Source organism: Rhinoraja longicauda, chromosome 21 (genome assembly GCF_053455715.1).
Source record: "Rhinoraja longicauda isolate Sanriku21f chromosome 21, sRhiLon1.1, whole genome shotgun sequence".
Classification (NCBI taxonomy): domain Eukaryota; kingdom Metazoa; phylum Chordata; class Chondrichthyes; order Rajiformes; family Arhynchobatidae; genus Rhinoraja; species Rhinoraja longicauda.
Window position 1 is genome coordinate 28,076,787 of NC_135973.1, and position 16,254 is coordinate 28,093,040.

Here is a 16,254-nt window from a genome sequence, read left to right on the forward strand (position 1 = left end):
TTGTTCAGAATAAAATCTACAATACAAGATCCAATAATTTCAGTATTGAGAGATGTCAGAGCCATCGAGATTTCTCTATTTGAAGGAATTATAGTTAGATTTAGTGGAGACACAACTTGTTCACTTATAAAACTTTCTGAACTGCCAGAATCAAGTAGTATATTAAGTGTATGGCCATTGATGGATACCGTTGTAGCTGCATGAGGCAAGCTCTGAGGAAATGCAGCTGTAATTGCACATAAAGAAGGCATATACATGGCAGCAGTCACACTTTTAGTAGTTGCTTTGGACTTGCATACTCTAGAATAATGTCTCTTCTTGCCACAACTATTACAAGTTGCCTCTCGAGCAGGACACATCTCTCTATTATGAATATTACCCCCGCAAAAGCAACACATCCTTTTTGGATAAGTATATGCTGCAGCAAGGGCACATTTATCAGTAGAAATTGTTTCAGCTTGCTCCATATTAGTACTTGGGTGAGATTCTTTTGTAGTTGCAGCAGAATACACATTAGATGAGCCATAAGCATCTGAATTTCTCTGAGCCAAGTCTAATGAGTAAGCTTGATTGTAAGCTGACGGTAAATCCAAGGTTTTGCTTTCTAATAGTCTCTGTCGTATTAAAGGCGATGCCAAACCATTGATAAACGAGTCTCGAATAAGTTCCTGTCGATATTGATCAGCTGTAACTGCTTTGAAGGCAGTCTTTACTAAGTCTTTGAAGTTCTTGTAAAAACTCATCGTGACTCACCAGGTTTTTGTTTACGAGCAAATATTACATTGGGTGTCTTAACGAAGAGTCTGCTTAGTACATCAATAGCATAATCATAAGTTGTACATTCCTCTATGTAATCATATACATCATAAGAGACATAGCTTATTAATGTCCTGAATTTGTCTGGTGCATTGTCGCCACACTCATCAAAGAAGTTATTTAAAATACAAAGCCAGTACTTCCATTCCTTTGCTGCAGTAGGTGAGTTGGGATCCAGATCCAAGCGTTGCGGTTTCAATAGTTTCTCCATCTCGATGTCACACTACTTAGCTTCTGAGATTGAGTTGCTTAAATTGTTGTGAGGCAAATGAAAATTCCAACTTACTTAAGCTTTAAGCAACTCATTTCTGTAATACATCTTCACAGCGTGTGGAAATGATCGCTGATTCCGCAGGCCTCGCCCGCCCGAGAGTCCCGCACATGCGCACACGTCACCAAGTAAAGACAAAAAGTCACATTTGATGAGACATACCCGGTGCACTTGACAAGTCCATTTGTAGAAATCTGTTTTCTTTCACGCTGGATTTTTTTTGGATAAATACTGCAAACGCATATTTTCCCCAGTTCAGAAAACCAAAGGTAGCTAATTAGCATTCCAAAGTTTATCTACACATGTGGAGTTTCCCCACATTCCAACAACTGGCATCTGAGTGGTTTAGACTCAGTGTAGCCGTATTAAGCTGTATGGGCAAACAAGATTCTATATTTTTGAGGTTTGTTACACCACTGTTCTCGGTTGCAATTCGTTGCAATCGTGACATTAGAACAATGAGAGAATAATAAATGATTCATTGGAAAAAGTAGACATTGCCATTCACCTGAACTAGCAACCAAAATTGGATTGCAAAAAGATGCAACAATTTATTTGTGCAACTAATTTTAAACTGAATGCTTGAAGTAAAGAACTGAGACAAATAGAAGAGAGTCCATCAGTTAAGGGTCAGCAATCACTAAAGTTTAGCAGGTAATCACAGGAAACACTTGAAGATAGAAATACAGTTCAAATATATAAACACTATTGTGGAATATGTGGAATAACCCAATTATTCTAAGAAAGAAAATACTGCTCGAGTCCATTTGGTCTAAATCTATTTTTATAATATTCAGCATGACATAAAAATCTGCAAATCTCTCAGAACATATTTTTGCAGGTTAAATGCATAACCAAAAAAACAAAAAATAATCTTAGTTTGATGCAAAAAGCAAATTGCAACACATTTTTTATAGAAAATTTTATTCAACATACATTTTCCAGCAAAAAAAGCAATATACAGGAAAAGATTTCATACACTGCTACGTGAATTAAAAAGATAGGAGGGAAGAGAAATTAAATTGTGAATTGCAGATTCTATTTTACTGCACTCAACTAGACACGCTGCTGCAATTAGCTTAAAAAAGAACCCAATCTGAAATAAAACTACACGCAATGAATATCAACATCAGTGACTTTACCTGCAAACTCCATGGGAAATTTATCCTTAGAGTGTTAAATTGTACGTTCATCATTAAATATACAATTTTTGTTTGTATCTAAATTTTTTTTTACAAAGTCAACAGCTTACTACTTACGTTATTGAGCATGCCCTCTGTGCTAAAGGCTGTTTTTGTCATGTTATAATTTTTCACATCTCACCATGACAAAATAGAACACATTCAGATTTTTCAACTTTGCCCTTTCCAGCCACCATTGTTTTAAAACCGTTTCCCACAGGCAGCACAGTAAACCCACCTTCTCCACTCGTCACCATTAGGAAGCACCAATGGCCATAGCATCAAAGTAAAACAAGCATAGCCAGATCTACAAACTCGCACCAGGCAGGATACAATGAGTACTGATTTATTATTCTTATTATTGCCAAGGTGTTCTACAAAGAGTATGGTATGGGAACAAAAAACCCAGGTCATGTTTAAAAATAAAATCAAAGACCACATTCAGCTGGGAGGAAAGAAAATCTCCTTAATATTAAGTGCCAACAACGTGCAAGATGTAGTACAGACACCATTTATTAATGCTGTGAAAGGAGGCGGTGTACAAATTCACAAAAAATCCAAATTCATCCAAACTACCTAAATAAAGAAAAACTATCCAAATGACTGTAAACATGAACATGCTGACTGCTTCAAGTGTTTGTGAAGTTTCACAATACCTATAATTAGCAGCCAGGCAGAGATGTGAATCCTATGCCATCTGCTGGGGGTTATTCTAAAGGCATGAAACCATTTAGCAAATGACTAGCTGTTTTCTTACTACTCAGCTCCTTCACTATGCTGCCATATTCCTGCCTTTTCATTGTTAAACCAAGAACTCGCATCCAACTGCATTGCTCTTTGTAAAGGGCAACTTCCTCTCTCCATCTGGAAAATAGGCAATCAATTGATACAGGGAAGCCAAACCGAACAGCCTAAACAAAATAAAATTAGCATCAGCAGCAAATCCTGTTGCTGAAAACATTTGACAAGGTGCATGTGTACCAAAGTTCATTTTTTTTAACTGTTGTTGGATAGGTGCACACACTGTCTTTTTGATTCTTAAACTTTTTTTTCAAGACACACAATTCTGACTAGGTCAGGTGTTGGTGTTAGTTGTGGATCTTGATCGCCTTTTCCAGGTATGCATAGCGACTTCTCTTTGGAGCTTTATTGAAGTGATCAAGTCCCAACCATGGCCTTGGTTGAGACATATTACCTGGAACAAGAAAATAAATAGATAGTCCTTTCACATTGATGTATATGCAAATCAAAGTTAAGCAGTCAACTTATATATCAGGAATAAATTGCAGCTTTTTTAGTAGCTATTGCCATCACTTACTATAATTAGGACTGCTAAATTTTTAAAATATAACTTAAATGCTATTAAACCTCATGCACAAAACAAGTTCGAGAGCGTCACACACTTGTTAAAACACTATATGGATGTCTAAGCCATTCTTAATCTGCAACAGGTATGACTTTTCATACCTGTTGACCTTGGCCACTCGAACTGAGGCAGCAGCTCTACTAGTTGGGCCACTGTGTTGCGTACAAAAACCTCTGGCAATTAGGGAATTGTGGAGTACCTTTCTCAATTTGATATGCATCATTTTATATCTGCTTCACAGAACAGGCCCTTTTGGCCCACAATGTCTGTGTTGAACACGATGCCAACCTAAACTAACCTCTTGTGCCTGCACATGATGTATATCCATATGCCTATCCAAAAGTCTCAACATTCCACAGTGATATGCAAGCAACAAACTCAAGTGTAGACGGATATCAAATGAGGTGCGTCAACGCCTTCACTGAATCCTGCTCTCTGCAGTATCGCATCAGGCTACCAAAGTGGAGGTTTGATTTCCATTATTTACTTTGTTCAATAACCAATTCATGTGCTCCTTTGAGGGCCTTTATAAAAGCCTTCCTAAAATCCAAGTACACCTCCCTGGTACCTGGTCTTCTTTTCTCATCACATCCTCAAAGTACAACCGATTAATCAAACACAATTCTCCCTTGATGTCGATTCTTTTCAATTTATATTCTTTGAGGGGTTCCATTTGTTAGATCCTTTCTGCAGATGCAAAGTACAGAGCTGTGCTCAGCCTTTCAGCCCTCCTCCAGACTGCAGCCTTCGTTGATGTAATAATCAAGGGAAACCAGTTAAAATGACAGTATGTCAGCATTTGGAACTAATCCCAGTGTAAAACATAAAATGTTGCATTTAACTGCTTTTAGTGCAACTTTCCACAATGCTTTTAAACCAGTTTGCCTATTTAGACTTGGGTTGTAATTTTCTCAAATTATTCAAGAAAATTTAAAAGAAAATTTGGAAATATCATAATCATACTTTATTAGCCAAGTATGTTTTACAACATACAAGGAATTTGATTTGGCATAAAGTCATACCAATAAAAAGCAACAAAACACACAAAATACATTTTAACATAAACATCCACCAGTGACTCCTCCACATTCCTCACTGTGATGGAAGGTGAAAAAAAAAAGTTCAATCTTCTTTCCTTTGTTCTCCCGCGGTCGGGGGCCTTGAGCCTTCCGTTGATGGGACGATCTTGGCTCCCGTAGCTGGCAGTCAGGCCCTCCATGTTAGGGTGATCAAGCTCCCGCATGGGGGGGGGGGGGGGGGGGAAATCAGTTCTCCTGCGCCGGGCGATCGGACCCCGGGTCGGGGCTGGTCGAACCTCCTGTGACTTGAGCTTTCCGACATCGGGCTCTACACGAGACTGTGAGCTCCTCGATGTTGAAATCCGCAGGCTGCGGTTGGAGCGTCGATCCCAGGCAAGGGATCGCAGGCTCCGATGGCAAGTCCACGGCCCCGCGGTGGAGCTCAAAGTCAGTCTCGAGCAAGGCCGCCAGCTCCATGATGTTAGGCCGCAGAGTGACCGGAGATACAATCCGGAGAAGGAAAAAAACCCGCATCTCCAGCAAGGTAAGAGATTGAGAAAAGTTTCCCCGCACCCCGTCCCCCACATAAAACAAACCAGAGAACATTAACACATACTTTTAAAACACACTAGAAATAACAAAAAAGGCAAAAAGACACAGACCTCTGGCAAGACTGCCATCGCTGATGGCGCCACCCGGTGGAATTGTATAAATATTGTATACAACCATCACTGTGTGTACTTTCCCCATGTTTAAGCATGAAAATGTTTAAAAATATAAAGTATATATTGCCATCTGGGAACTTGTAATCGTGTGATGATCCTTTTGAACTGCCAGACACAAAATAGTAATGGATGCACTGGAGAGCCCCCTTGTATTAGCGGGAAATTTCCTTGAAATTAATGGTCAACTTCACAAAGATGTTGCCTGGAATGTTTTACTAACGAGGACAAGAATGGCTGGGCTTGTTTTCCCTGCAGCAGAGATGGCCGAGTGGGTCTGAGGGAAGAGATCTGTTGGACGTTTACAAAATAAATAGGCGGATAGTGAAAAACGTCACTCTATATCGGCGAGACATTAAGCCAGGGGGCTGTGGTTTAAGGCAAGAAGCAAGAGGGTTTGTGGGGTTCTGAGGAAATATGTTTCACCCAGAGGGTGGTTGCATTTGGAAATTAGATGGAGACAGGTAATTTCACATTTATAAGGGTACCTGGACACAGACTTGAATTGCCACGGCATAACAGACGGGTGCCTGAAGTGCTGGCCTTGTTTCTGTGTTGCAAGACTCTAGTGCAAAGATCCCTCTTGTCCACTTCACCTTGGTTCCTTAAATACAGGAATCCCAATTAACCAAATATCTTCCATAACCAACCCTAGCCTAGCCAGCTCATCCTCAAACTCTGCATTTAGTCACAAAAATATTCTTCAAATTAATTTGGATGTTATTATGCCATAAAAATGGCCTTCAGTGAGAACAATCCAAGCCCTCACATGCCAGTTTGGGATTTCACCCAAAAACAGCACCTCGCAATTTTTGTTACTTTCAATATTCAGATTCTTATGCAAATAGTTGGGTCACATGTACTTATAAAAATAAAACTTTTCATCTATCTTCAGTTTCACAAGAGCTTACCCGTTAACTGAAGAGAATCTGGAACAGGCCAGTCTTCTGCAAAAAAAGTCATGTATATATAACTCCCACAAAAGATAACCCTGACTTCTGTCTAGAAATATTTCAAACATATGCAGAGAAATCAATTATTACCACGGTTATTTTCATAAAAATTCTGGAATCAATTTAGTTGCATTTTAAGGCATTTCAACCAACTCTATTCATGACAAACAAATATGTTTCATGTTATACGGCTACTCACTGGGCTGTGGTTCAAAATCCTTCAGGTTGATTTCATATTCATCCTCATTTATGTACTGGTGCCGGCCCATCATCACAATTGCAAACTTGAACTTAAAAAGATATTTGGGTTTTAATACAAAGTCATGATATACAAGATTATAAATTGCCAACAATTTATACAGGCACCTCGTGTATATTGCAGGGGTTATGTTCCTAAAAAGTGGTGCTTTATTCAAATGTTTGTAAACTAAACACATGTATTTAAACAAGCGTAAATTTGGGTGCAAAAGATTGAAAAAAAGTGTAAATTAGGTTTGGGTATTAATTAAACAAGCGTGTTATTTCAAGAAGGCATAAATCAAACATGCTTAAAATGTGAGGTGCCGGTATGTGTCTTTTCATTTTGATCTAAGAAATAGTCTGCCACAAATGAAGACACTTACCTTTTCAAAGTCCTTCTCTTGGACTTCCAGCATTGTTTGAATTCGTTTCATAATCTCCCTGAATGGTTCGCTCTAAAATGTGCAACATGGGACATCTTAACCTCACACCAGAAATATCGTTCAAAATAAAGTTTCTCAAACATTTACGTAATATTTCACGTGAAAATCTTTTGTAAATAGTGATATTGCAGAGATACAAGCCAAATATTTTCTACATTAGACAGCCTACCTGGCATATTCGCAACAAAAATGGAATTCCAAAAGTGCCAAAAACCTCTTTGTGAAAATGTGCCACTGGGATCAGTAATTCATTTTCTTTGTCTAGATCAACCTGATCTAGTGGAACCTCCTGGAAAATGGTCAAATCAATATACCAATTGGAAATGTGTTTTTAGAAAAAATACGTACATTGTAGTTTGACAATTCGACTTAAATAGATAATGTACCTCTATTCTGAAAGTTCGACTTGTTGCTGGAGATAAACATTCTAACAGCTCATCTTCTTGATGGACTCCAATTATTTTGTAGCTTACAATTTCCAATAGCCTTAAGTAAAAGCATAAATAGTTATAAGTAATCTTTACTTAAATTTAATGCAGAGTATTTCAGGATTCAGCTTTGACTGCTCAGAAACCCTGCATTATCCATTCACTTGGATCAACCAGGATTTCAAAATAGCTTGTCTCGCATTGCTTGGTAATTACACAGAAACATCAGGCCATGCATGATTGTCACTCTTAGAATCAATGACGACAAAATAAAGCACTTGAAAATTTACACAATGATAAACAAACCAATTTGTACATCTTCTAGTGAATCCAAGCATTACTTTCTATTGATAAACCTGTTAACTAAGAGCAATGTACAGCCAAATTAGTGTTGTTCAAACTGTATGGATATTGCCCAGTGTGCCAGATTTCATAGGTTATACTACTAAAATGTGTAGAAAGATTATACCATTATTCAAAAAGTTAAGAGCTAGAAGATTTTTGGGTTGGTAACACATTATAGATTCAGAAAAAAAATTTCTAAGATAACATATTAGTGAACCATACAACTCACATGCATTACTAAGGAATCTATCACTATACACTTACCTTAGTTTATTTAATCTTTTTTCTGACATTTCTACATCTTTCTTACATTCTTCCAATAAGTCACGAACACAACCATGCTTTTCAGGATATAGTGTTATCTCCTGTAACAAAGCCAAATAATGATAAAATAAGGGATTGAATCTTCTATGTACAATTGGCCAAAGCATGCATGATCCACCCTGCTGCCAGCATAATTCCATTGTCTGCACTTTTGCAGCTCTCTGGACTTGATTGTATTGAAAGGTTATTGCTCGTCACACCTAACCACACATGACAGTTCCCAGTTCCAACCTGGACTACTTTCATACCATTTTCATAGTTGTAAAAGGATTAAGAACTAACAAGTTAAAAATATTACAACTTTGATTGAAAACAGATTAAATATAGAAACAAAACGAATAATCAATTAATCTTCCCCAATTTGCACTGCTGCACCATCATTCAGAACCATAAAGACTCCATAGTTATACTTCCAGCGATCACAGGTCAATTGACCATAGAAAATGCATGACAAAATGTGTCTACTTTATCATTGATAGATCAAGTATGCTTACAAATCCCAGTGCGTTTATCGAAAGAAAGTCCCATTCTGAACAACGCAGCCCCAACTGTAACTACATTGCATTTTTCAGTGATAAGGTTCCTTGAAAGTGGCAACAGATAGATAGGGTGGTGAAAAAGGCTTTCAGCACATTGGCCTTCATCAGAGTATTGAGTACAGAAGTTGGGAGGTTACATTGCAGATGTATAAAATGTTGGTGAGGCCATGGGGCATGTTGGTCAGCATGTTGGGCAAGTTGGGCCAAAGGGCCTGTTTCCATATTGTATGACTGACACAGTGATAAGGCAGGAAAGCGAGGCTTATTCAGAAGTTCAATCTTATTGAGAAGATAGGCTGCATGATCATTTCCTGCCCCCATTTCATGTGATGTAAAATGTTGTCAAATTCTATGATCTTATCAATGGTCAATTGTATTGATTTTCCTTTCTAAAAAAAAAATCTTAGTTCATATGAGGAGCTTTTGACCTCCATATGGAGCAGCTTCTTAAATGTGTACCAACTGGGAGAATAGTGTTTATGCTCAAAATCAAAGGATAGTTCACATCCTGAGCAACATTATTTTTAGAATGCTTCATCTCAAAAATTGTACTGTTAGAACATAGAACTGTGCGTCTATTAAATCTTAAACACAGCTCTAAAAGTGTATATTCACCTCTTCCCTATAATTGCTGTTCAGCCATATGCACTTGAAAGTTCGTCTGTTTTCAAAGTCTGTGATCTTCATTTTCAGCTAAAAGATCAAGAAACAAGATTTTATTGCAATACCAATACAATAAGAAATATGAAACAATGTGATAAAAGTTTTCACTGTAGCTAAATCTAGCCTCAATCTCAAATGGCATCAAATACCCCATCAGCACCAGAAAATGCAGATTACCAAATTGATGGGATTTGATCTATTACTTATTGCAGCCACTTAAAACTTAATGCAATGCCATTCCCTTTAAGAATACTCTATGACTCTGACGTTAAACCTCTTCCTTTCAGTTTTTAAAACCCCATTTTCCATTCTTCTCAACATCAAAACCTACTCAAGAATCCACCCCATCAAAGACAATTAAACTATTTTTGGCAGGAAGACGAAGAAAACTGGAAGGCATAATTCAAAGAGAAGATCTAGAGTATATGTGCATTGTTTTTGGAAAACATCAATGCAGATTGACAAAGTGGTTATTGAGGCTTATGGCTTGGATGCCTTCATAAATAAAAGCTTAAAGGGCAAATGACAAGTATTTATAAAACCCTTGTCAGCCGTGAACTAGGGTAATATTCCAGTTCTGGCAAGGCGAATAATACATGGAGAAATAATATGCAAAGGTTCTACAAAGGGCACAAAAAAGATTAAATTGATTCTGGAATAACAGGTTTTAGTCACGTGGCTTGACTAACATAGTGGGTTATTCTCCTGAGAATGCACCTTGTGAGGAGAATTGAGAGGCATTTTAAATCATGAGGTGTGAACCAGCAGGAACCAATTCCATTGGCAGAGGAGTCAAGAACAATGGAGCAAACAAGAGCAATTAACACAAGATCACTGAAGTTTTAAGAAATTAAAACAATGGCAGGAGAGGCTTGATTGCACTGCGGTAGTAATAGAGGAGACGGATTTGTTTATAGTGTTCAAAAGTAAACTGATAACTATCTGAAAAGAAAGCAAGAGAGCAGTTGACACAAAATGCTGGAATAACTCAGCGGGATAGGCAGCATCTCTGGATAGAAGGAATGGGTGACGTTTCGGGTTGAGTTGCGAATTGCGAATCTCCGGAGAGCGGAAGTGGCTGGATTACTTTTCTATAGGATCTCAATGGACTTGACAGGTCAAATAGCATTGGTGTTTTCCCCTTCTGTCAAAACAGTTTTCTATCAGGTTACAACTTCTGCCTGCCTTTCAAAATATAACGTTCTTAGCATTTCCAAGTCACAAATCAAAAATAACTTTTACAAAAACAAATTGTAGAATAGATTCAAATTCTTTTCATTTTAATGATTAAATAGTTCTACAAGTTGGCTGCACTCAATTAAAAAAATATGATCATGCCACCAAATGTTACAACTTGGCAAAACTGAACCAAACAATGACAGGTTACCATGAGGAACAATTAAAGCTGATTTGAAAATTCTAAACACATCTTTGACATGGGTTTACCCAAGTCTTTTAAATATGTTACATAGCTCACATACAAAAAAGCTTACTTGTTGATAATATAGTTTCTTTGGTTGCCTTGGCTTGAAGAACTGCAGCAGATCTCTAAGTGTGCCTTCATAATTATGTCGAAGAGGATTACCAGGCCCATCCCTGTAACTTTAACAATCAAATTCATTAATCTCTGGAAATCTGTTCAAATATAGATAGCAGAACAATAAAAAATAAACTGACTTGCTGTGAATTGTATGGATTAAAAAGGCAAAGGATAAATCAACCATTACTTTTGCTCTGCATATTCAATTCACGACTGAATTCCACTGTCACCACCCACCACTCCGTCTCTTATCTTGGTGAGATTTTACTTCACAATGGTAAACTCGCCCTTAATTATATAGGTATGCTCTATTAGCAATTCATGATGAAGTTTGGCAAGATTGCATTCGAGACCATGTTCCTGGCATCTTGCCACACTTGCAGACGTAACTGAAATTATTTGAAGGATTCACTGTTATTTCTTGAAATTAGGAGGAAGTGTGCACTTGTGTACGAGAGGAATTTCAATAATGGGATCACATAGTCTTACCCTTGAGACTTGAAGAACTGAAGCAACATTGGGTCAGTGTTTAGTCGCTGAGCAACTGTCTTGGCAACCTACCAAAAATAAATCAAATTTAAAACCTGTTATAAATAGCAATTTGCTAATATGGATCCTTATGGCAGCATTTATAATGCGATGAAACACATTTGGAATTAAGCACTAAACAGAATAAATTTATATTCTGAGATCTATTTGCAGTAAAACTTTTATTACCATAAACATTTATTTAGGAATCTTAACTGATATCGAGATACACTATCTTAATAGGGGAACTAACAACATTTAAAAAAGACAAATGTAATCAATTCTCTCTACTAATTATTTCACTGCTGTGATTAAGACTTCAAAACAATTCACACAATATTTAGACAATTTGGAGTGAGAACTTCACTTAGGAGCATCCAGTACAAAGCCTGTATTTTTCATTCATCCAATGATATCATGCATTGTTTCTTTTTAGCTTCATTACTGAAAATGCTAAATTTAAAATGGTAAGTCATATTTTGAACCATAATGCGATACCCATTGTGACACAGTCACCCAACCTCATTCCTCAGTCATCTGCTTCAGCCATCTCCCAGGTCAGTGAGACCAAATGAGAGTTTACAATCCAGATAAACCAGCTGCACTTCTATTAATAATTTATTCAATTTTTAATCCCTAGATCTTAAAATGGCAGGAAAGCCGATTGTAATGACCTATTCCACACTCACCTCAAGGTGGCAGTGATGGACAGCTGGTGAAGGTACACCCACAATATTTTGCATAGTGAGATTCAGGATTTATACTGAGCGAATCAGCAATACATTTCCAGATCAGAGTAATGAGTGTGACTTGGAAGGGAAACTGCAGTGGTATTGTGCCCAAACCCCATTTGTCTTGGCAAATGAAGGAAGTCACACTTTTGGGAAGTGCAATCCAAATAGCTCAAATACTGCAGAGCATTATGTCGATCATACACCTTGCAGCCACTTCAGGGGTGTCAGAGGCAATACACATTTGATGTGTTGAATGGGATCCCACTCTAAATAGCATCAAGCTTCTTCAGTGTTGTCACTCCATTCAGGCAATGGAGAGTAGAGTATCTCTCTCCCCAAACTTACATCGGACTTGCTCTTGTAGCCAAAGTTTTATTTGATTAGCTCACTTTATTTTCTGTTAAATGTGATCCCAGGACATTGATGGCAGGCGATGTTAATGCTGCTGAACAGCAAGTTAGATTTTTTTGTTGTTGATAGTCATACCAGCCACCTTTATGCTTATCAGCCTGAGAATTACCCAGGCATGACCTACTTCATTTACCTAGGAGCCAAGAACAGATTTGAACATTCTGCAATCAGCCGCTTCCAATCAGCCCCACTTCCGATCTTCTTGTGGACGGAAACTCCTTGTCAAGTAGAAGATGGGTGTGCCCGGAATACTACCCCCAGCAGTAAAGATCACATTTGTAAAGTACAGGAACTCATCAGGTTACGAGCGCCTGACTTATGTACAGAATTTACATACAAATGTTTTGGGAAAACGGGTTTGCTGGCTGCCGCTGGGCACCTTCTTTCGCTGCATTTCCACTTGTCGGGTTACGGACAATTTGCGGGAATGGAACCCTGCTGTAACCTGGGGAGAACCTGTATTTCGGCGATAATGCAGGTAAGCTCTACTGCAGCATCATCTCATCTCTCATCTTCGCCTATTCCAGTGTCTTACTCATCCCTTTGCCTCTGTGCTACCTAACCTATTCTGGCTACCAAATCAGCAGTGATGATTTTAAAAAACTCATCCTTTACCAATTTCCTGAAGGTTTGGGGCTACACATATAACCACCTCCAGCTGGTATATCAATCCCCCCCCCCACAATTCTTCCATGAAATCTCATAGGATATTTCGTCCATGTAAAAAGAAATACACAAATGCAAGCGTTCAAGTAAGAGCATTATTACGAACTCAAAGGTGAGCTTTATGACAAAGCTAATAAGTAAAGGCAACTACCAAACCCAGAGATAACTGAAACTCTACAAAATATATCATGCACAATCTGCATACACTACATGCATCGCAAAATCTCCAATTCTCACATGTAGATGGCTTATTAAATGGATGGTGTACTTACTATATTGGGTCGACATAGCCAAATTGATATCATTTGAGCTTACATTTACTACACCTCAAGTGAACAACTGTCAAAACTTTCATACCTGAATGTAGTTCATTCTATTAGACAGAGTGACCACAAAGCCCGGGTCATTAGGAATAGTCTTATCACAGAAGATGACATCAACCCGGTGGTAGAGATCCCGAAAATAATCTTTTGCTGTTGGTAACTCACTGGAGTCATTTTCTGGATCATCCCTGAAAACCAGTCAAAATATTGCAATGACTTTAGATGGCCAAACAATTCTTCCAAACATGTACACATAGTTCTGGTATAACACGATGGCTGCATTCCCAAGAAGCATCGTGTTATAGAAACTTCACATTAGAAAAACAAGTGCCAATGGTGAAAAGGGGATTAGATACCAGAGAATTAAGATCACAATGACAAATATTTCCTCAACATAAAAAAAAATTAAGGTCTTTTCACTTGCATTAAGTTTATCTTTGTTACTGGAAGATACAAGTACTTAAGGCTACATGTTACATTGCTTCGTAAGGTATCAATGGACTAGTGTCAATATAAACAAATGCTTGTCAATTTCAATAACCACATGCAGTGAAATGGAGTCTTCTTAAAAAACAACGGTGCTTGATTACTGTGCGGAGGTTATCTAAAAACATTTCTTCCCCTTCCCGCAAAAGATTTTTTTTCTCAAGACAACTTTAATTCTGCTCGTCAATTATCAAAGTAGCTTTTGAATAGTTCCCTAAACCTAATTAAAATTGTGTTATAAAAAACTTGGCCTAGGTAATACAAATAATGTGCCCCAATTCATCCATCACGTTACATGCAAATTGTAGTTTGGACGGACCTGTTATAGCAGAATTACTTGTACTCTACTACACCTTTCCAAATCTAGGATTGTGGCCTGCCATACAGTCAAAGTTTACTCAATGATATATTAGGTTAACAAGTAAATTGCAGAATTGGGGGGGGGGGGGGGGGGTGTGGGCGGGAAAGATGTGATGATTTAGTGTGCATGCTCGCTCCATATCTGTCCCAATGGTGTATTCGGAGACAGACACTAAAAATGTTAAGACTCCATAATCAAGGGATGCACTCAACAAACATAATTTTGCTTCAATAAAATGACCTCTCGTTCTTTAAAACTAATACACAAGAAAATAGGAGCAGGAGTAGGCCAACCGGCTCCTCGAGCCCGCTCCGCCATTCAATACGATCATGGCTGATCCCACCCCAACCCCCTTCCCACTATCGCCCTTCTTCCCACCCAAAAGAACAGTGTGATCTACTGGGAGAGACGAAAAACCGGATAAAAACCCAGGCCAATTTGGGGGAAAAAATCTGTGAAATTCCTCTCCGACCCCAAGCTAGGCGATCGAAACTTGTCCAGATTACTCAGGTCTTACTATACTAACAATAGCTCATGTCCACTTCCCTGCCCGCTCCCCGTAATTCCTTTGTCTATTAAAAAACAATCTATTTCCATTTTAATCAATGTCAAATGGTCAGTTCTACACAATCTGTTCCTCTCACTATGAAAACCTTCCATTCAAGGAGGAAGATAAACAGATAGGCTGGGAATCAGGGGCAGAGCAGACAGGAGCCGAAAGACTAAAAAAGCCAGCAGGTAATTCGGAAGTGAAATTAATTATGAAAATTATACTACAAGTAAGAAAGCTATCCCACAATGGGAGATAGGTTTCTTCCCTATAGAAACTTTCCAAAACAAATGACCTCTGGGTTCAGTTAAAAGTAGGAGTCACAACAGGACAATACTGTCCACTGTTCATTTATTCCCACTGGAAAATGTTGGGGGGGGGGGGATGATTCGTGCAGGGCAGTTCACTGGATATGCACCACTGCCTGATGGCAAACAATCAATCCCCACAATAAACATCTAGAACTCCAGCAGATAAAAAAAACAAGCTTAAAAGATGAAATGCAAATACAGAAAAAAAATGCACACGATGCCAAGATTTTCAATAAACATTGAGAACGCTGATGAAATCACTTATGGAAGGTATCACAAAATGCTGGAGTAACTCAGCGGGTCAGGCAGCATCTCTGGAGAGAAGGAATGGGTGACGTTTCGGGTTGAAACCCTTCTTCAGACTGAAGAAGGGTCTTGACCCAAAACGTCACCCATTCCTTCTCTCCAGAGATGCTGCCTGACCTGCTGAGTTACTCCAGCATTTTGTGATACCTTCGATTTGTACCAGCATCTGCAGTTATTTTCCTACATGAATCACTTATGGAAATAACTATCAGAGCTAGTGTTAACCATATACTTTTAAAATGAGGGACATAATATAATAGACAAAAAGCTTAAAATTTCTGGAAGAAATGATCTAAACAACCTTTAAACCCAATCCAATGTCCTCCAGCGTCTATGTTCCAGCTCATTAATAGTTAAAGTGCAACATTTTATAACCATGCAATATTTTAATGGTAGGATCCAATATTACAAGTCTCGTTTTTGTTTTAAACTGCGTTTCAAATTAAAATAATGAATAATACTGCCATGGAGCTTCTGCCATACCGTTAGGCTTACAGAAAATAAACAGTTTTGGAATGTGTGCAACATCCAAGTATACATTAATAATACAATTGCTGAACGCTTGACTTGTTATATTTTTTGGCTTTCCAACATTGAATAGTACCTCTTGCCAATCATAAGCATAAACATGCAAAGGCTAGGCAACTTCATTACCCAATGTGGAAGCAAGCTGCGGTCTGGAGCTTGTCACAAATGAGCAGTAACTCACACTGGTGTTTTGTGCGTCT

General features: G+C 38.2%; 1 protein-coding gene across 6 annotated transcripts in view; it reads right to left on the reverse strand.

Moving 5' to 3' along the window:
* Nucleotides 1–1,907: 1,907 nt before the first annotated feature.
* usp7 (ubiquitin specific peptidase 7 (herpes virus-associated)) overlaps nucleotides 1,908–16,254 on the reverse strand; it is an 82,781-nt gene continuing 68,434 nt past the window's right edge. The window contains exons 22-33 of one of the 6 annotated variants that reach the window (XM_078418184.1): nucleotides 13,547–13,700; nucleotides 11,340–11,407; nucleotides 10,804–10,906; nucleotides 9,263–9,340; nucleotides 8,049–8,149; nucleotides 7,398–7,497; nucleotides 7,181–7,300; nucleotides 6,952–7,023; nucleotides 6,528–6,618; nucleotides 6,287–6,322; nucleotides 5,864–5,979; nucleotides 1,908–3,463 (exon numbers count right to left, since the gene is read on the reverse strand). In XM_078418184.1, coding sequence (XP_078274310.1) covers nucleotides 3,344–3,463; nucleotides 5,864–5,979; nucleotides 6,287–6,322; nucleotides 6,528–6,618; nucleotides 6,952–7,023; nucleotides 7,181–7,300; nucleotides 7,398–7,497; nucleotides 8,049–8,149; nucleotides 9,263–9,340; nucleotides 10,804–10,906; nucleotides 11,340–11,407; nucleotides 13,547–13,700 — 1,159 coding nt within the window. In that variant the 3' untranslated portion in view covers nucleotides 1,908–3,343. Of the gene's footprint in view, nucleotides 3,464–5,863; nucleotides 5,980–6,286; nucleotides 6,323–6,527; nucleotides 6,619–6,951; nucleotides 7,024–7,180; nucleotides 7,301–7,397; nucleotides 7,498–8,048; nucleotides 8,150–9,262; nucleotides 9,341–10,803; nucleotides 10,913–11,339; nucleotides 11,408–13,546; nucleotides 13,701–16,254 lie in introns of all 6 variants that reach the window. The other 5 variants (XM_078418183.1, XM_078418185.1, XM_078418187.1 and 2 more) reach the window with 5 other exon arrangements.